Source organism: Typopeltis vanoorti, chromosome 13, assembly GCF_054136105.1.
Source record: "Typopeltis vanoorti isolate ZY-2024b chromosome 13, IOZ_Tvanoo_1.0, whole genome shotgun sequence".
NCBI classification, from domain to species: domain Eukaryota; kingdom Metazoa; phylum Arthropoda; class Arachnida; order Uropygi; family Thelyphonidae; genus Typopeltis; species Typopeltis vanoorti.
This window is the reverse complement of record NC_143561.1, coordinates 97,390,662-97,411,644: the sequence shown is the minus strand read 5'-3', so window position 1 is coordinate 97,411,644 and position 20,983 is coordinate 97,390,662. Positions and strand designations below refer to the sequence as shown.

Genomic DNA, 20,983 nt, shown 5'->3' with positions numbered 1-20,983 from the left:
GTTATTACTAACACCATGTTCCAACATAAAAATGTGCACAAATTCACATGGAGAGAAGCGGCTAGGAATAAGAAAAGTCTCATTGACTATGTTATTGTTGATAGTGATGTTTTCTCCCTGGTGCAGGACACCAGAGTGTACAGAGGATTTGAAATTGGAAGTGATCACTATTTAGTCTTGAGCAGGATAAAATTGAATTTCATATTGAAAAGAATAACATGTAAGAAAGTTTTAAAGCGAATAAAAGTTGAGCAGCTCTCAGATGTGAACTGTAGACTAAAATACAGAAAGATTATTGAAAAGAAAATGAAAGAGTTTGAGAACAGGAATCAAACCTTGGAGATTCAGTGGCAAACTCTGAAGAAAACATTGATTGATTCTGCCAGAGAGGCATGGGGTGAGGTTGTCTGCAGGGATAAAAAAATCAGAACTCCCTGGTGGACACAGGAAGTTAAAGAGGCAGTGAAGGAAAAGAAGAAAGCATATCAAAAGTTCCTGGCAAATAAGTCAGCTTTTACTCCTACAGAATACAGAGACAAATGTAAGAACGTTAAACAGTGTGCAAAACTAGTTAAACAAAAGTCATGGGAGGACTTTGGCAAGAATATAGAAAATATCAAGAAGGTGGCAAAATATTCTGGAAGTTGTTGAAGAAGCTTAGGAATGGAGGAAACAGTGCTGTAAAAGGAGTTAGAGATGATAAAGGTGACATGAAAACAGGAAAAAAAGAAATCCTTGAAGTATGGAGTAATTACTTTGAAAAACTGTTAAATGAAACAAACAGTGATGACAGCACAGTGATAAAAAACACTGACCATGCATGCAGTCAGGAATATATATCCATACTTGAAGTAGAAAAAGCCATCAAAGGCTTAAAATGTGGAAAGGCAGCAGGAGTAGATGATATTCGACCAGAAATGCTGAAGTATGGTGGTATAAAAGTCTTACAGTGGCTGCACTGCATAGTTCAGAAAGTCTGGACAGAGGGACAAATTCCTGATGATTGGAGTAGAGCTCTCATAATACCCATATATAAAAATGGAAATAAAACTGAATGTGTGAATTACAGAGGTATTTCCCTACTGAGTGTTCCTGCCAAGATCTATGCAAGTATACTTGAGAAACGGTTGAGAAGAATTGTGGAAGAAAAGCTTGGTGAAGAACAAGCTGGATTCAGGCCAAATAGAGGCTGTCAGGATCAGATCTTCACTTTACTACAAATAGTCGAGAAAGCATGGGAACATAACAAAGATCTGTATTTAAGTTTTGTCGATTTGGAAAAGGCATATGACAAGGTGCCAAGAGAGAAGCTATTCAATACGCTGCAGTTATATGGTGTTGATGGGGCATTATATCAAGCAATACTTAGTCTTTATTTGAGTTGTGAGTCAGCAGTTAGAATTGAAGGAAGTACAGGAAGATGGTTTAATGTTAAATCTGGTGTGAGACAAGGATGTACATTATCCCCTCTGTTATTCATTATCTATATGGATCACATTATGAAGGAAAGTGGTATTAAACCTGATATCAGAATTGGAGATGTTAATGTCAGCTCTTTGCTTTATGCGGATGATGTTATACTTCTAAATAAATCCGCTACAAGTCTGCAAGATTCTCTGACTAAATTGAATAACTGTTATAATAGATATGGTATGAAGGTCAGCAATAAAAAGACAAAGACAATGAAAATAGGCAGACTCATTGAAAATGTCAACTGTGTTGTGAATGGAGAACCTGTGGAACAAGTAAAACATTTCAGCTACTTAGGTACGATTTTTATTGAAGACGGTAAATTAAATATAGAAATAGACAACAGAATCAGCAAAGCTGGTATGGTGGGAAGTCAATTGAATAAATTCATATGGAATAAGAGAGAAATTAGTCGGAACACTAAATTAACTGTATACAAGACAGTGTTCAAACCAGTTTTTACTTATGGATCTGAGAGCTGGATCAGAAGTAAAACACTTGACCAAAGACTAGAGACCGCAGATATGAGAGTCCTGAGAAAGATTAGAGGCGTGAACAGATGGCATCAATGGCAATATCATATTAAAAATGAGGATATTAGGAAAGAACTTGACATTGTTAGCATCCAGGAATGCGTTAGCAGAGCTAATCTCAGGTGGTATGGTCACTTAAATAGAATGGGAGAGGAAAGGTTAGGAAAACAAGTGTTCTCTGCCAGGTTGGCAGGAAAACGACCCAGAGGAAGACCAAGATATAGGTGGATTGATACGGTCCAAAGTGCCTTAGACGATAGAAATATAAGATCTGATAATGTTGGAGTCTTGACAAGCAACAGACTGATTTGGAGGAAAATTGTAGATAGGAAGTTAGTAATGATGTAAATTTTTCATGTAGTACTGTCATATCCTGTACACGCCTTGAGGGTACATGGCAGGAATTTGATGATGATGATGGCCTGTCATGGCCAATTAATGTTTCTTCCTTCTAAAAACCTGATGATGCTCATGATAGACATGGACAGTTAATTCTATCTACATTCCATGCTATGACATAAACTGAGTGTGTGTGTTCTGGCTGGTTTGCCTGTTTTGCGAGATGTAGAACTTGAGTTTCCAGGAGGGGGAAACCCTACCATATTCATATAATACTGGCTAACTCACCTTCAGTTGAAAAGCATGACAAAAGGTTCTTCACGTCCTAGATGGGATTCGAATCAAAGGGCTTCATCTATACGGAGGCCCAATTTATTTTTATTCTTGTAAATAGTTTTCTGCTATAGTTTATATTTTCAAGCAATTCTCAAAATATTACCACCATTTTGTTTATGCAAATTCTAAAAATTTAACTTATGTTCTATTTATTTCACCAAAGTTATACAAAATCCACTTTTCTTTCTCTCTGTGTGTGCGTTCCTGCACATGCTATGCAGTACAAATGATTATGGAAAGCTCAGGAAACTTAAAGAAAAATCATGGGATGAGAAACTAAAAAGAAGAGAGAGTGGTGCTGGCTGATGCACAAGTTTTGAGAAGATAAATGGCTAACAGTGAATGAATTTTACAATCCAATGAGCGAGAATATAAAATAGAAAGATGTGGATGTTTTGTTTTTTAATTCGAATCCCACTCACAAAAGGTATACAATATATAGTACAAGTAGAAGAACAATTTTCAAATGAAGAATACAAACTAGTGTTATGGAACACAAGAGAATTGGGAGTCATGTAAGGAAGAGGTAGTGAGGAAGTCTAAAGTTTTATGCTTTGGAAGACATGAAATGCTAGTGGAAATGTACTAAAAGAGCTGAAGGTACAAGATCTCAAGATAATAGTAGATGAGAATATGAAATTTAGAGATGTGATGTTTTTATAGATTACTTTAATGATAAGTACATTTAAAAACATCACTTTTCCACTGGTAGCCTTGATTTCACCATGCCTGGAATACTGCATACTGACATGGTCACATGGTTTTCAGGGTAATGAAGAAACTATGAAAGAGTTGCTAAGGTAATAAAGGTTCTGAAAGTTGAGTTATGAGGAAATGAGTGAATATAACCTTTAGAACTTAACAGAAAACTGAAAAAGTGGTAATATGGCAGAGATGTCTTAGGTGGTGAGGAGATTTTGCCAGATTAATGCTGTTAGAGGAATTGTGAAAGATTATTTAGTTATAATACTGGATAAATTGAATGTATCACAAGAGGGTGAGGGAAGCATTAAGAGAGTGAATGAGTTTAAAACACAGTATAAATGTATGTGCATTCAAGGCATGAAAGTTGTAAGGCACTTCACATTGTTCTTCAATTATTTTTCACAGCATTAGAGCATCAAAACAAATCATAAAAAATATATTTATTAACTGGCTTATAATCACTGTATTTCAATCAAACATCTTCGCAGCACAACCACTTGTTATAATATATGAGCAACAATAAGGAAACAAATTCAAATTGTAATGGACAGAAAACTTAGTCCTAATTTCACATCCTCTACTGTTGTATAAATAGAAGCCTTTTAGAGTTGCTGGCTTACATAACTGCCTCATAAATGTTTTTTGGTAGATTAATGCAGCTGTACTTGTTGAGGTTAGCAGAGTGCTTCATATCTGTTGCTAACTGTAAATATAGTTTTTATGACTTGTAATGACTTCTGTGTGGAACAATTTTCTTCCATCTAATCCTCTGTGAAGGGAAGGAATATGATACTCTATAAGGGATAACATAATTTTCTGAAGGGTAGATCTTGCTGTAATAATCCGCTTTTTATAATCAAGTGATAATAATGGAGTTGGATAAGGGAAATGGCTACTCAGTGATATTGCTAGACTTTGCAAAATGCATTTGACAAGATTTAACATAGAACTCTATTGCATAAATTGGAGCAAATGGGGATGGATATGAATCTGATAATTCAGATTAGAGGATTTCTGATGGGCAGATATCAAAGAGTGGTTTATGGAGGAGAAGGCAAGTGATCAGTGGTGTTCCACAGGCTTAATTTGTATATCAATGATATAATAAATGATTTGACAGGAAATATTCAGTTGTTTGCTGATGATGCTAAACTGGGAAGAGCAATGTCAAATGAAGATGATGCAGAGATACTGCAGGAAGACTGGCAGTATGGGAAAAGGTAAATGGCTGTCAATTTAATGTGTCCAAGTATAAGGTGATGTACTTTTGGAAGAAGAGATCACAAGTTGTGTACTATATTGATGGAACTGAATTACAGGAAACTGTTGAGGCCAGGGCCTTGGGGGTGATTGTAGACAGTTGAAGGTTAGAGGGCATATTGTGAAGGTAACCAAAACAGCACATCACATTATGTGGTTGTTGAACGCATTAACAAACAAGGGCAGAGAGGTTATTGTTCCCCCCCATATACGGTTTAATAAGGTCACATGTGGACTAATACGCACAGATCTGGACACTCAGATTCCACAGGGTGAAGAAATGGTTAAGAGGATGCAGAGGAAAAATGACAAAGATTGTTGCAGGTGTATGGAATGCTCTCTGTGAAAATAGATTGCTGGTGTGGTGTGTGGACTTTAAAGACTAGATGATAGACAAAAAAGAGGAGACATAAAAGAAGCATTTAAATTATTAAAGGAATTTTATAGGACTGACACTGAAGATTTTTTCCGGTATATGGAAAGAAGGGAAAGAACAAGGGGTCACCACTGGAAGTTGTATAAGAGTGTGGTTAACAAGGGTTTTAGGACTACAATTTTGCTGGAGGGCAGTGAATGGGTGGAATTGGTTGCCAGAGGTGGTTGTGGATACTTCATCAGCGAATGAGTTGAAGGAGAGGTGTGACAACTGTTGTGAATAATGGATCTCCCACGAAGAGTCTTCTGACTCCATGGAGATACCTGTATAATAATAATAATAATAATAATAATAATAATAATCTGGAAACAGCATAATCCATTTGGTATACAAATAAAGACAGATACACTATTATTTGCAGATGATCAAATTATATTAGCTACATCAGAAGATGATTTAAAGAGATCAGTAAAATTGTTAAATGAAATTTCAGGACAATATAATATGAGAATCTCAAAAAACAAATAGAAGTCTTTTATTTGTTCATGCCAGCAAATTTTACCAGAAGATTTGCAAATGAAATGTGTGTCTGCTAAATTTTTGTCCGGTTTGCTCACAGAGGATTAAAAAAATATCATGTGAATGTTTGCCACGATTTGAGGGAGCAAGTTCTTAATCTCTCTCCATGTGACTTTTTTTTATTCCCACAGATAAAGAAAACCATGAAAGGGCAACGATTTGTTGATGTGGATGAAGTGAAAGAAAAGTTACTGGAAGCCATAAATAGTATTCCAGTTGAACAGCTACAGAACTGTTTCTCAGTGGAAAAGACATTGGGACAAGTGCAGTGACTCACATGGAGATACTTTGAAGTAGACTATAATATGGTATTATAAATTTCAATAATTTTAATAAAAAAATAGAAAAATACTTAGTCCACCCAGAGTACTAATATGCTACAGGGTTTACCTTTAGTGAGTAGGAGTCACATAAAAAAAAAAAAAAAATACAGATATAAATATCTTATTAATTTAAATCAGTTTTTGCTTACCATGTTCTTTAATATCTTCATCACCTTCTGTTAGCATATTCTGATGAGTTTCAATTACAGGCTGCTGAATGTTTGTCATATAAATTCTAGTTGTTACTCCATTATTGCATGGTGGTGGAGGAGGTGCCCGACGTTTTTTTGTAGTAACTATGCTTGAAGTGATACTAATTAATGATGGCTTTTCCTTAGTTTCACTTGATTCTTCGATGCTGCACTTTGCATCCTTTAGTTCTGATGCTGACCTATACACTGGACTTTCAACACTACTACTACTTCCACTACCACTAGAAGTTTCTGGAGACATACTTTCTGGGGATTCACTGAAAACAGAAGGTTCATGGTAGCCACTTGAGTCTGAACTGTGACGAGAGTGAGATATGGTTTCGCTATCATCTACTACATTTGGAGGTAAGGGACAATTTCCATTTGGAATACTCGGACTGTTCTTAATAGGAGGAGGAGGAGGTGCTGGTCGCTTTTTTACTACCAGCCTAGCTATAGGAATATATTGAGTACCAGAACTATCACTCCTAGATGGGGATATACCACGATCATTTAGTTCTTCACTAGATCCTCCAGAACTCTGCAAAAGAAATTCATTTCATTATTTACAATATAGAAAGTATGATATTTAATATCAATATTAAGATTGAATATACAGTATAGAAGATATCCTAAAAAGAATAAGTTTACTGAACAAACTCAGTGTCACAAATCTTTTGCATCTAAGTACTAAATTGTGCAGTAGTCATGTATTAAAAACTTGACACTGTTCTTGGAACAGCAATCACAAAGTAACAAAAATTATGGCATTGGAAAAGTATATTAGGTTAGCAGTATCACCAAAAGAAATATATAGAAATATGTGAAAATTAGCAAAATGGAGTATAATTTTTTTTTTATTTCACTCTTAAATCTCAGGATGGGCTGAGTCTTGCTAGAGGTTTACAGGCATTTTTAATGTAGGTGGCTTTAAATGCACCTGCCATGAAGGTAAATGTATATCTGCAAATGTGTGTTCATGAGGCCAGTTTGTCTGTCTGTTGTGTGAAAATCAGAAGTTTCCTAGATGAAAAAACCCTGCCACTGATGTATAAGACTAATAAAGGATTTTCACAGCCTAGATGGGGGGGGGGGGTTGAACCCAGGTCTTTCCAATCAAGGCTGAGAATTTACGATGATGAGTTACAGATTTTGGTTGTTGCCACAGTGGTGTTAGTCAACATATGGCTCAGCCCATTGATACAATTTATCATTGCCACTCTTGATGGACTGAGGTCTTGGTGAGATGTTGAAATAATAATAATAATATGGATAAAGTACATTATAATAGACAAGAAATTACATTCTCGTTTTAATCCTTAATTGAAACATAAAACAAACAAAACGTGTGCATGAAATATTTTCATGACTAAGCTACTTGTATATAGAGGCTGCTGACTTCACATCAGTTGCCTTAGTATCCCATAATACACAGTACACTCCTTTTCAGATGTGCATATTGCTGTGCAATATGTGAAGTGGCACTACTACTTAGGCTGATTGTGACCTTTACTGAGATCTCATCAGTGGGAGCTAAACCCAGAAAGATGCTGAACTTAAATCAATGTAGAAGTCACATACTTCCATATACAAGTGGTTGTATATGGAAAATATGTGAATCACTTCTGATTAATCAATGAGATACTTTGTTTTCTTATGCTCTGGTAAAGGATTAAAACAAGAATATATAATTTCTTTGTTTATAAAAATGAACTGTGTAACCAAGCAAAAAAAAACTTACAATGTCAGATTGTATTCCTAAGGTTATGAGAATAAATGTAGTTGGGATGAAAAGGATAAATTATGGAAGAAGCAGGCACTTCTGAGAAAGAGGGTATTATGGAGTTGATATAAAGAACAGAAGAACCTCTCATAAGGCACAGGCTAGGATAATGTGGAAGACTGACTTTAGTTGCTGGAGATAAACAAATAGGTCACATCTGCTGAAGATGTAGTAGAAATGTTTAAGTGAATAATTCATGCGATAGGTTAGGTGAAGCATTGAATAACAGTAAGGAGGACAGAAGACTGACAGTTCAGGAATGGAAAATATTTAAGTAACCTTGATGTTAATAAGGCTATGGCACCATAGAGATATCACCATGCATATTACAGGAATATGCAAAAGAGCAGGCAGTGCCTTTGACTTGTTGTTCACAAGAGTATAGGAAGAAGAATAGTCCCAAAAGAGTGGAAAGAAGAAAAATAATGAGAGAGAATTCAAATTCTTCTTTTCAAGGATTAGGCATTTGCCTGTTCTGGCTTCACTAGTCTTTCCATTTTGCAGCTGGTCTTCACTCCCCCCCCCCTATCTCCCTCTCTCTCAATCCGTCTCTCTATTGGACAGCTCAGTCTTTCTGTCTGAAAATTATATATCTGGTGTGGTGGTGAATGTGTTAGAGACAGAATAAAAACCTGGACTGATGATAATGCAAATTTTTTTAAGAAAACAGCATTGGTTTATTAAGGGGGAAGTTTTGCTTTAATAACTTAGGTACATTTTATAATAGGGTGCTTCATGTATTGGACAGAGCAGATGCTTATCCACCGATTTATCTGGTCTTTTCTAAAGCATTTGATACAGTACCACATGATAAACTACTGTTAAGACTAAACAGGATGGAGATAGATAGTTAAATGATCCTTTGGGTCACTCACTGTTAGGTAATCTGATGGATCACCTAAGTTTTTGGAGATCCCTTCACCTTTTACAAAGGTTGAAACTGGTCTGAATGGTGGCCCTTCTCATATTGCATAGCATTATGGGATACTAAGGCAATTGATGTGAAGTCATTAGCCTCTAATAGCCCAGTTGTGAAGTGACTTCATGTGCAAACTTTGTTTGCTTACACTTGGATAATGGATGAAACCAAGAACATAACTCCTTGGCATTTAATTTATACTAGCCTGTTAATTGCAGGTTCACACCATACAGATTCAAAATGTGTGTGCACGTACTATCAACTTCCACACTTTGTGGACACAATTCTTCTGCAATCGTTAACAGTATTTTCACCTTCCTATCCTTCCAGAAAATTATACATCCTTCCATTTCTATTCCTGACATGGCATCTTCCTCAGACAACCAAGTTTCACTTATACCAATTATCTTTGGGTAAACTGACTCAATCAGTGCAACAAACTTAGCTCTCTTATTTTGAATGTACCTTACATTTGCATAAAAAAAAGAATGATAGCTTGTTAGGGATGCCCCTAGGAAATGCAGATTACTTCTATCAAGAAATCTTATAGATACAAGTAGACTCTCATTATGAGTAATTTCAGTTATGGAGATATGGACTGGAGAGAAGAGAAAGCATGCAAGATGAGGGAAAATAAATTTATAAAATTTACTTATTGATAACTACCTTAAGCAATACATGGTGGAAGGGACTCACAGTACAAGAACACTATATATAGTAATAATATCTGAGAATCAGCATATACATGAGTTGACCATTATGCCTCCAAATGGTGAGACTAATCATGCATTTTTGATATAGGAGCTGACAAAGTACATACATAAGTGGAACTAAAAAAGGGTGTGATTATACTAAACTGAGAAGGCAGCTAGAAGCAGTTCCTTGGCATGAGAAACTCATGGTAAAGGAAACCAAAATAGCATGACTTATGGTCCAAGTTTTCTGAAATTTTTCTGAGTCGTGGGTTTAAAAATATAGGAGAAAACCCTATTTGCCTGTATCAAAAATTTTTTAACTTGGGGATGGACTAAAAAAAAAAAGGTTGAAAAAAGTTCCTTCCTCTAATAGATGATATATTGATGGTCTTCTAAGTAACAAATCTTTCTGTCTGTTCAAAGCAAGGCGACATGGGTAACACATTGAATAAACTCCAGGAAAGAACAACAGATCTTCTCTTCAGGAGAATAAGAAGGAAACCAACTTGTGAATTGAGCAGAAGGTGATTTACGAATGTCTACAGTACAGAAGTCTGTTTACTTTGAGATACCTTGAATATTAAGACTGATCTTATGACATCTTGAGGAAGTAGAGATTGATTATAACAATTTATTATTATTTTTTCTCAACTGTTAGACCAAAAGAATGAATTTGATGAAACTCAGCTCTTGCTATAAAAGTGTATCTGTGGAATAAAGGGTCTGTGATTACAAACAAAGGATCAACATCCTGATGGTACTAACTTTTGTTTAGTTTTTTCCTTCCTTCTGCAGAACTGAAGGCCACCATCTGAAACAAATTCTCAAAATGAACAATAATCTGATTACAACCTGTGAAGATAAAGAGAGTAGTCATTATGCAAGACAAAAATTAATATTATAAACGACTTCCATTATTAATAATACTAATGTGACTATTGAGCCTCCATAGCTCAGTCAGTATAGATGAAACCCTTTGGTTGGAAAGACCTGGGTTTGATTTCCGTCAGTGACATGAGGAACCATTATCTGGTCTCTTTTAACGAAAGGTGAGTTAGCCAGTCTCATATGGAGGTAGAGGGTTTTTTTCACCCAAAAACTCTGTTTTTTCGTCCCCCAGAACAGGGGGACGAAAAAACAGATCAGCCCCATGAACACACATATAAAATTGGGGGGGGGGGGGGGAATGGTGAACTACCCTGTAAAAATCTCACCAGGAACACTTTGTGGGCAATGCCTACAAAATCACATATGGTCAGAAACGACTGAAAGGGAAAAACCACCACCACCAAAGTGACTGTTATTAGTAATAGTCACTTAAGGATCAAAGATAACTGGAAGGAGACCACAATATAGCTTGTAGGAAATGCAGAGAACCAACCAAGGTTTCTCTGGTCACCAATGTCACCCCAATGTCAGAAATCACTTTGTCATGGTGCACTCAGTTATTATGTATTAAACTGGATTGAATTAACGAGAATGGGCAAGCAATTTGGGACTTAACCAACAAAATTGCATTCTGCATTGGCTTAAACCACACACGCACACACACATGATAAATGTGCTGACTGGGACACTGCCTGATTAAACAGGGACCACGATGTTATCAGGGTAGCCAGTCAGTGAAACCTACCATAATAGTCATAAAGTCAATGGAATTGAAAATAGGAAGCATTAATAAAAAAGAAGCTGAGCAAGTAGAGGAATTATGGAAATACCACAGTGACATAAGTGGCATTGTCATAATCATGTTCTCTCTGTATGAGATGAATTAATTTGCCTTCAGATGAAAAGCTCCTATAAAGGTTATTCATTCATTCATTCATTGTCCTAGATGGGATTCGGATCGAGGTCATTTCAATCATCTTTGCTCTGTGAAGGTATGAAAGTTTGAAATACTCTTTGTTCAGTTATGTACAGAACTATTAGTCCAATAGTAATTTGTAGATGTTGTTTTCACTACTCTCACAGAGAGATCATATGCTGAACAAATAATTTTAACTGTCATACCCTGTTTGAAAAGTAAAAGGCTAAAAAGGGTATGACAATTAAAATTATTTGTTCAGCATATGATCTTTCTTTATGACAGTAGTGAAAACAACATCTACAAATTATTATCGGACTAATAGTTGTGTTCACATGCTGTCTGTTAACAAATACAAATACATATATGTTAACTGAATAGCTCCTGTGCATAATAAATAAACGTCCTACAACATCACTTTAAATTGCTTTAGAATGATCAACTCATCTTACAGAATAGCTACTATAGCTGTTCTATACAGAAAAATGTTTTCCTTTGTATATTCCACTTCATATCTTAGAGATTATCCTAAGCAAAACTTGAAATGCATCTCATTTTGAAAACCTAACTTAACCTGGTTCTTTCCAAGTATATTTTTTACTATATTTCAAATCTGTGGTATCCTTTTCATTGGGGTTTGTTAAAGAACATTTATATGCTATTTTCAAAAGTGAGATAAGTAGCCGCACCAAAAAAAAAAGCAGCATCTGCTTCCTTTTTTTTTTTTTTTTTTTTTTTATTCCCTCCAATTCACTTCCAAAATTGAAGTTATGCATTTAAATGATGAAGCATAATAAGCACCAGAGCCATCAAGGACAAACAAAAAATATTCAATGTAGTGTTTAACTCTGCAGCATCTGAAATTCTCTGCCAAAGATACAAAATGTCTTAAAGAAAGGATACACTATTGGTTCTCTGAAATACATAGTAATGCATAAGAGATACATACTCAATGGTATCATTATGAAACCTCACCTCTTGTTTCTTTTTTGCCAGAATTCCTAAAATGCCCTTCTTTTTTTTTTCATCTTCTCGAGTAGTATATGGAATGATATCAGTGTGAGAGTTGTATATGTTGGCTTGAATATCTATGAAAAAAAAAACAATTGGATTTTGGATTAAAATAATTCAGATTTTATTTATGAAATCAAATGCGTGTTTTTCAAAACTGCAATATTATTTACCTTTTTTTTACATTATTTACATTAAAAGTTATCAGGTATAGCAGATGAATTACAAACAATTAAAAAATTTTTCTTCCCTTGAGAAATATGACTGTTAATAATCTTCTATGATCTTCTGTAGGAAGACCTCAGAAGAAGATTAGGAATTGCTAAAACAACAGTCAGAGAATTGTCTAAAATCTGGAGGATGGATCTATCTCTGCAGAAAAAAAAAAAATTTGAAGATTCTGGATGTAGCTGTTTTACAAACAGTGACTTATGGATGCGAGTCTTGGAAACTAGAGGAGTGTGATAGAAAAGGATTGCTGCTTTTGAGATGTGGTGTTATAGACAGTTGTTCAGGATATCATTATACTTATAATTATATCATTGCTGGCCTAGTTGGTCGAGTGGTTAGTGTATCTGCTCCCCAGCCAAAAGGCTGTAGGTTTGAATCCCTTTGTGGACATGGATGTTTGTGATTGTCTGTGGAAATGCTAGTGGTGATGGTGGGCAGTAGATGGCATTGGTATAGTTGCAGTTAGTGGATTGAGTGGTGGAGACAGAGAGTTGTGGAGTGGATGCCAACTTTGATGCATCTTTGGGCTCCCTGGAGGTGTCACGTAATAACAATACTGAAAGGCAGACAAACAAATGTGTACTAGAAAGGATTGGCAGAACTTTAAGGCTTCTTAAGGATGTTGACAGAAGAAAGTTGAAATACTTTGGACACACAGAAAGGAAGGAGGACTTCTCAAAACAGTAACAGAAGGTCAAGTTCCTGGAAAAAGAGGAAGGGGTAGACCCTCAATGAAATCGATGGTGTCTGAAGTGACTGATCTTCAGGGAGATAGCCAACGAATAAATTGATAGAAGAGATATGAAGTGTTTTGTGCACATGTAATATGCTTATTATGAACTTTATGTCAAAGTGTTTACCATTATTAATGAACAAAATAAATTAAGATATTAGAAAAACATTAAAAAAAGCATAGAAAAAAAATAATAAAAATACTTTTTATAATGCCAATTATAGTACATGTAGCATATATGGTCAAGAGTATTATAGCAGTAAATAATGTTTTTCTGATTTAATATTTCTTATGAACTGTTTTCATTAGAAAATGTTCAAGGTGTTGATGCTTTAATAATAAAAAAGTGAAAAAGAGGCAAGTCAATCAAGAAGGAAGAAACACAATATCGGATAGCAGAGATTTTCATCACTCCCTGTGAGTGAGTAATTCTCTAATGCAAGTCATACGTGTGTGTCTACCTGAATTCCTGATAACCCTCTCCACTTTTTCAATACCCTTAATTTTTTTTTTGACCAGTTCTCCTTCCAGATAATAACTGGATTATGAGAACAGATTCAGTGGACTGCAGACACTGCAAATAGAAGAAAGAAGAATGATATGAGAGAGATTTATAAACTTCTTCAAGGTTGTTATAGGATACTGAATGATGGAATATTCCATTATATGGAGCAAAGTTGAGTTTGTATGCAGTTGAGAAAGGGTGAGAGTTAGATTTTTCTCTAGCAGAGCAGTGAGTGAGAGTGAGTGGAACAGTTTGCCTATTGAAGTGGTGAGTACATCTAGCATGAATGAGTTTAAGAAAAGCTATGGCAATGGTGTCAGTGATGCATGCAAAGAAAGCAATATCATAATGATATGAAAGTTTTGCATATCATTATGATGTAAAATAGTAATTAATGGGTAGCCTGTGTGCAGAGAAGAAATTCAGTAGAATTTCCCATTGGAATTAGCTCTTCCTTTTCTCCAAATTTTAAAAATATTTTCCTAGGCCTCAGTTTCATTTCCACACTGATGTTTAGGTCACCAGCTAAAACCAGTGTCTCCTTTTGATGTAATCGAAAGGAGACATTGGTTTTAGCAGGACAACAGGCATAAGTCACCATAAATCATACTGTTTACTTTTCTATGAAATTTATATACACTCAATTCTGATCTGCATCTAAAAAGTTTCCAATAATTTTATCCATTATCAGCTATGAAGAGTTTTCATTAGGACTATAGCTAACAGAACTGTACTTGCAACACTCTTCATCATGAGCCATCACAATGTGTATCTTTTGGCTCTCAGATCCTTTTTAATCTGTTAAACTGTATATACCAACTAAAATAATAAAATTTAAAACTGCAAATTAGTGAAAGCTATGAGTTAATCCTCTATTGTATTTCATATAATTTTATAATTTTCAAATAATACCATAAAATATACTCACTTGACACTGACATGAGGCTAACTTCTGTTGAACCATAATTGGCAAGAGTCATAGAGACATCCAGAACTTGACTAGGATTGCTGGGACGTACAAGCTCATATCGGGAGGGGTCAAGTCTTTTCTCCATACATGCCATATTCTTTATTTCTGACAACTGCATGCGTGGACTCACCCTCAGAACCATTAACTGATTACGTGGTAGATTCACTTGCAACCGGAATGTTTGCTTGTAAAAAAAAAAGTACTTTTAGGACAATTATATTTCAACAGCTATTTTTGAAAACATTACCATTAGCAGTTTTCATTAAAATCATCCAACAGTGAATAAAAATTAATTATTTACAATTCCCAAAAAATTTTATAACAAGGATAGCCTAAAATTATTTGCTTGACTTTTTTTTGTTATTTGTAGAAAGTTTTTCCACTTGGTTAAAAAGTAAATTATATTCTTGTTTAATATTTTATCCAAGTGTAAGCAAACAAAGTTTGATATTAAGCGATTAGCCACTATATACAAGTAGCCGTCCTGAATATACTTCACGCTAGATGTATTTGCTTGCACTTGAATTCATAATTTCTTTCTTGCCATAAGCAATAATTGTTCTTAACTCCAAATCCATGAACTCAGCATACATGGATTTGTAACTGTATTCAACATAATTCTAATGTCTTGAATGGCTGAACAAAGATTATCACCTTTAGTTGAGAGAGAATTTTCATTGTCTGTTGTAAAATTACATGGCTTGAACAATTGCATCTGGTTTCTGTGAATAGGTTCCTGTATTATTTTACCCTAAGTTAATCTATAGCCATAATATATCAGAGATTTTCAACATTTATTATTTTTATTATTATATAACACCTCCAGGGAGTCCAAAGACTCATCTCTCCATCTTCACCACTCCACCATCTGCAACAACCTTCATCCATGCCATCTACCGCTGACCACCACCGCTAGTATTTTCACAAACAAACATCCATGCCCACAGTAGGATTTGAACCTGCAGCCTTTTGGCTGGAGAGCGTATATGCTAACCACTCAGCCAACCAGGCCAGCAACAAACTGCATCATCTACATCAATGCCATCTACCGCCCGCCACCACCATAACCACTAGTATTTTCGCACACAATCACAAACATCCATGCCCACAGCAGGATTCGAACCTGCAGCCTTTTGGCTGGAGAGCGGATAATCTAACCAGGCCGGAAAGAACATAATTATCATAAAAAGCATTGCAGCCTTCATTCACATGCTGTAATTAGCATTATTACAATGAGGTAAAAAAAATACCATACAGTCTTGATTATTCAAATATGAATTAAAAGAGTGCTTTATACTTTTTTTTATTTTTATATACTTTAAAATATTTACTAGTTCAATGCATTGTTTAAGCAGTGGTGTATCTAGTGCTTTTGCTGCCCAGGGCAATCCCTGAGTTTGCTGCCCCTCTCAATACACACCAAAAATACTATAAAAAGTCAAAACGACATATAGGGAAATAAATTAAAAAACACTATGTTTATTTTTGAAGTAAAACTTTAATTTCAACATTCCAAAATGTTATTTTTCTTGCTTTTCCATTAGCAAAATCGTTGATGACATTGTCGAAGTCTATCACTCATTTGCTGTTCTATAGACAGTATGGCAATATTTCTTAAATGCAAAGTGCTGCCTGGGGCAGATTTAAGGGAGGATATTCAGTTGTTTGCTGATGGAAAACTTGGGTAAAGAAAAATGGTTGTCAATTTACTGTTGCAAAATGTAAGGTAATACATTTTGCACATCAGGATGAAAGGCTTACATATTTGGTATTATATTGATATACTGGATTAGAAAAAAATTGATGAGGTTAGAGATCTAGGAATGATGGTGGATAGAGATTTGAAGTTCAAAGGACATATTGCAAAAGTCAGTAAAATAGCTCAAAGGATTACTTGGAAGTTGATAAAACACATTGACAAGTAAAGATAGGAAAGTTATTATCCTTCATAAAGCTTGACTACTGTGCACAGATTTGGTCACCTGGGCTTCTTAGAGATCAGAAAGTGGTGAAGACCAAGCTAGTGACAGGTATGTGGACTACTCCTTACAAGGACAGACTGAAGCTATATATATGTGGATTGCAGAGTTTAGCAGACAGCTATACTAGAGTGGACATGATAGAAACTTATAAGTTACTAAAGAGATTGCATAAGATTGACAAAAAATAAAATTTTCAATATATGAGGAGTAAGAAAAGAACAAGAAGTCACCCCTGGAAGTTGTATAAGAATGTGTGTTAGTAATGTTCAGACTAGGTTCTTTGATTGGAGAGTGGGGAATGAGTGGGATAGTTTGCAGGAAGTAGTTGTGTGTATCCCAAAGGTGCATAAGTTTAAGGAGATTTATGATAGGTATTGTGCAAATAATGGTTAGTGTGTCTCCTGCGATGCATGTTTTGACTTGATGGAGACACTAGTATAATAATAATAAATACACAAATACTGATGTTAAGTTTTTTCTGGAAGATTTAAATATACTTTTAGCTTAGGCAAACATTGTGATTGCCATTTAAAATGCACTGCTGTAGGATGATGTCAATGCTAGGAGTGTGAATGAGTAACTAGTTACATGTGAATATATATAACTAGTTGAGTGATACCTCCCATGATGATTGTTGACTTCATGGAAGTTTCTTACTAAAAATAGCAACATTTATAATTAGTATTAATCCATGATGAGTCTCTGACTTCGTGGAGGTCAGATGATAATAATATTAGATATAATCAAATGACTTAACAGCACTTTTTTGTAAAAACAGCATTACTAAAGCTACAATATATTCTATGATGTTGGTCCAGGCATACACAATGCTTAACTGAGAAGTGCATATTTGCAATATGTTATGTATAACAGAATTCCTAATACTGTAATTAACTTACCTCAAATGGCTGGTTTGCTATCCTTGGCATCTTTTTCTGAGGAGGGTCAATAACAGAACTCTTTGGAACAATATAAATAGTATTTGTATCAAAAGAACCAATGGGAGTACTTGGCTTATAGTGAACAAAATCCTTTGCACGATCTGCCCAAATGTGAATCATGTGGCCTCCTGGACTAATTTTATTAGTTGTGGCAGCTTGAACTAACAAATCCATCATTGGAGTCCTAAGGTAAAAACAGTACAAATAATTTTGACATGAGCAGATTTGGTCATTTTAATTTGCAGACATAAGTAATTTTAATTTTTAAATATGACTGTGGTAATCTTGAAATATGAACCCCAGTCATGGAAAACTACAAATCTGTGGTACATTAGCACCATGGCTGGTTAAGCGTTCAGATAATTTTTGGTTCTTCTACTCTAAAGACTAAACATGTGCTTTTCGAGCCACTTCAGGCTTTTAATAAGCAGGAAGGATGGTGATCTCACACTGCATAACAAGGACTGTCTACTACCTGAACTTTCAAAAATCCATACTTTGGTTTGAATTTGCAGCAGATTGGTTAGAAACTAAATATACTATTTGCTTGGCAAACCAAGACAGCAATTATTTAATGATGCAAATCTGAGCCTTGAAGTTTTTTAATATATAATAAAAATCATTCAAAATATCTAACGTACTAGAAAGCTTTATTATATAATTATTATTTTTACAGTTATTTTTCCTGCTTTCATTTAGGAGTGTCCCTTTTTTAATGTCATTGGCTTTTTACTCAAGAATTCTTAAGGTATTATAGATGTATTTTAGAGATAAATATATGCAAAGTAATAGAGGGAGAAAATTCGCACATACCTTTTTTTGGGTGTTGTTGGCTATCTTCTTTCTGTGATGTGCACACTTCTGCTGTTAGGATGTTAAAAGGGAAGGGGATTTTGAAAAAAGTGGGTGGGGGTTGAGGCAATGTGGGAGAATTAATTTGAAAAAAACTGTTTTTTTTTTTATATATAATATATACATATATTATTTTTAAGGGCACTTATGGGGGGAGGGAAGATGAAAGAAGGGGCTGAAAATACAAATTTGTTTTTTTGAGGAAGGGGAAGGGTTTATGGGAAAAGGGGGCCAGGGAGAGGGTTAACGGGATGTGAGCCATTTCGACCCTGCATCGTCATTGTCGGAAACTCATGGAGGAAGTGGATGCTATGTCATGTCAGCTTGGTGTTTCTGCCTTTGAAGTGTTGGAAGTTCCATAACATAAAAATTGGGTCATAACTCCGACCTGTTGGTCGGGGTTATGACCCAATTTTTATGTTATGGAACTTCCAACACTCAGAGATTATGTAGGGTCAGTGGACGTTGATTGAGTTTTCATCAGTGGCAGTTTGTACATAAGCACTGCGACACTGCATCATCCCCAAGGAAAAAAACGAAAAAATTAAATTTTGTTGTTTATAAATGTGTTTATAAATAATAACAATGCTTACAATATTATGTAAATGCAATAGAACATGTTAAAGGTTACAGCTTATGTTTCGCCGTTGATTGAATAGTTAATAATTCGAATTGTTTGATTAACACTTTAGATTATGAAACAAATGCACTGCAATGTAATGCAGTGTAGGAATTATCATGTGCGGCCAATTGCAGCTAGACTCGCCGATATTCGTTTACACTTGTCACTGCACATACCAAGTGAATCCAACACTACCCTAGGAGCAGTGTCGCTACAGATAAAATGTATGCTTATATGCATTATTTCTGTGAGATACGAAACTTATTAGTGGTGTGTGTTCGTAGTGAGGGTGAAATATTTTTAATAAAGCAATTTTTTAATATGTAAATTTATTTATTAATAAATTGGTTACTGATTAGGAAAAAATGAATTATTTTTCTTATTTTGTATATGCAACACCCCCACTTAATATTTTCACCGGCCACCACTGGTTTTTGTCACATTTTATGGCTATCATTTCTGATATTCTAAGCATTGTTTCGTTGTCTTGTCTCTCTATTATTATGGCCTTGTTGATTTGCGCGGTATGTTTCTGTTTAAAGGCGTGAACTGCTATTTCTGTTTTCCCTGTACTTTGTATTCTATTTTTCTTTTTGATGTTGCGTTTTTTAGTGTTTAAATGTTCTGGAATAGGGATGTTACAGTCACGGAAGTGTTCTTTGTAGTCTTGCCCATAAAGACCTGATAGTAGAACCTGTGTAGGTGATATCACTGTCTTTCACTTACACAGGTTCTACTATCAGATCTTTATGGGCAAGACTACAAAGAACACTTCCATGACTGTAACATCCCTATTCCAGAACATTTAAACACTTAAAAAATGCAACATCAAAAAGAAAAATAGAATACAAAGTACAGGGAAAACAGAAATAGCAGTTCACGCCCTTGAATAGAAACATATCTCGCAAATCGACAAGGCCATAATAATAGACAAATAAGACAATGAAACAATGCTTTGAATATCGGAAACGAAAGCCATAAAATGTGACGAAAACTCGATCAACATCCATCGACCCTACATAATCTCCGAGCGTTGGAAGCTCCATAACATAAAAATTAGGTCACAACTCCAACCAATAGAACGATAACACAAGCACTTCAAAAGCAGAAACACCGAGCTGACATAACATAGCATCCACTTCCCCCATGAGTTTCCAATGACAAAGCATGGTCGAAATGGCTCGCACCCCGTTAACCCTCTCCCCGGCTCCCTTTCCACTTCCCCTTCCTCAAAAAACAAATTTCTATTTTCAGCGCACTCTTTCATCTCCCCCCTCAAAACGCCTTATAATATGTATATATTATATAAAAAAAACACAACAGGTTTTTTCAAATTAATTCTCCCTCATTGCCTCAACCCTCCCCACTTTTCCCAAAACCCCCTTCCCTTTTAACAACCCTAACAGCAGAAGTATGCACATTGCAGAAAGAAGACAGCCAACAATAATAAAAAAAAAGCTATGCGCGAATTTTCTTTCTCTATTACTCTGAATATATTTGTTTCTAAAATACATCTATAATGCCCTAAGAATTCTTGAGTAAAACGCCAATGACATTAAAAAAAAAGAGTACACTCCTAAATGAAAACAGGAAAAATAGCCATAAAAATAATAGTTTTTAAGAGGAGTAACATGGAAATTTTCCCAGAAATAATACTTTTATTATTCAAGATCTTCATATCAAATGAGCAGCTTATCAGCAATCTACCAGCCAACATGGCTGTCACTGCTCATTTTTTTTTTAAACAAAAGATTCACACAACAATCTAGTAGCAGCCTTCACTCATCACTCTGCACATAAATGTATTCCTCTTAGCTTGCTTA

The 20,983-nt window shown here is 35.2% G+C and overlaps 2 protein-coding genes across 5 annotated transcripts in view; one reads left to right on the top strand and one right to left on the bottom strand.

Annotated features, from left to right (window-relative positions):
* Mettl2 (methyltransferase-like protein) overlaps positions 1-14,607 on the top strand; it is a 195,838-nt gene extending 181,231 nt beyond the window's left edge. For both annotated transcript variants that reach the window (XR_016549219.1, XR_016549218.1), the window contains 2 exons: positions 5,730-5,906; positions 12,619-14,607. The gene's annotated coding sequence lies outside the window, so the exon portion shown is untranslated. The remainder of the gene's footprint in view (positions 1-5,729; positions 5,907-12,618) is intronic.
* LOC150100404 (uncharacterized) overlaps positions 1-20,983 on the bottom strand; it is a 197,917-nt gene that overhangs the window by 69,735 nt on the left and 107,199 nt on the right. For all 3 annotated transcript variants that reach the window (XM_090402283.1, XM_090402282.1, XM_090402284.1), the window contains exons 3-6: positions 17,645-17,870; positions 14,722-14,947; positions 12,289-12,401; positions 6,071-6,653 (exon numbers count right to left, since the gene is read on the bottom strand). In XM_090402283.1, coding sequence (XP_090258409.1) covers positions 6,071-6,653; positions 12,289-12,401; positions 14,722-14,947; positions 17,645-17,870 — 1,148 coding nt within the window. The remainder of the gene's footprint in view (positions 1-6,070; positions 6,654-12,288; positions 12,402-14,721; positions 14,948-17,644; positions 17,871-20,983) is intronic.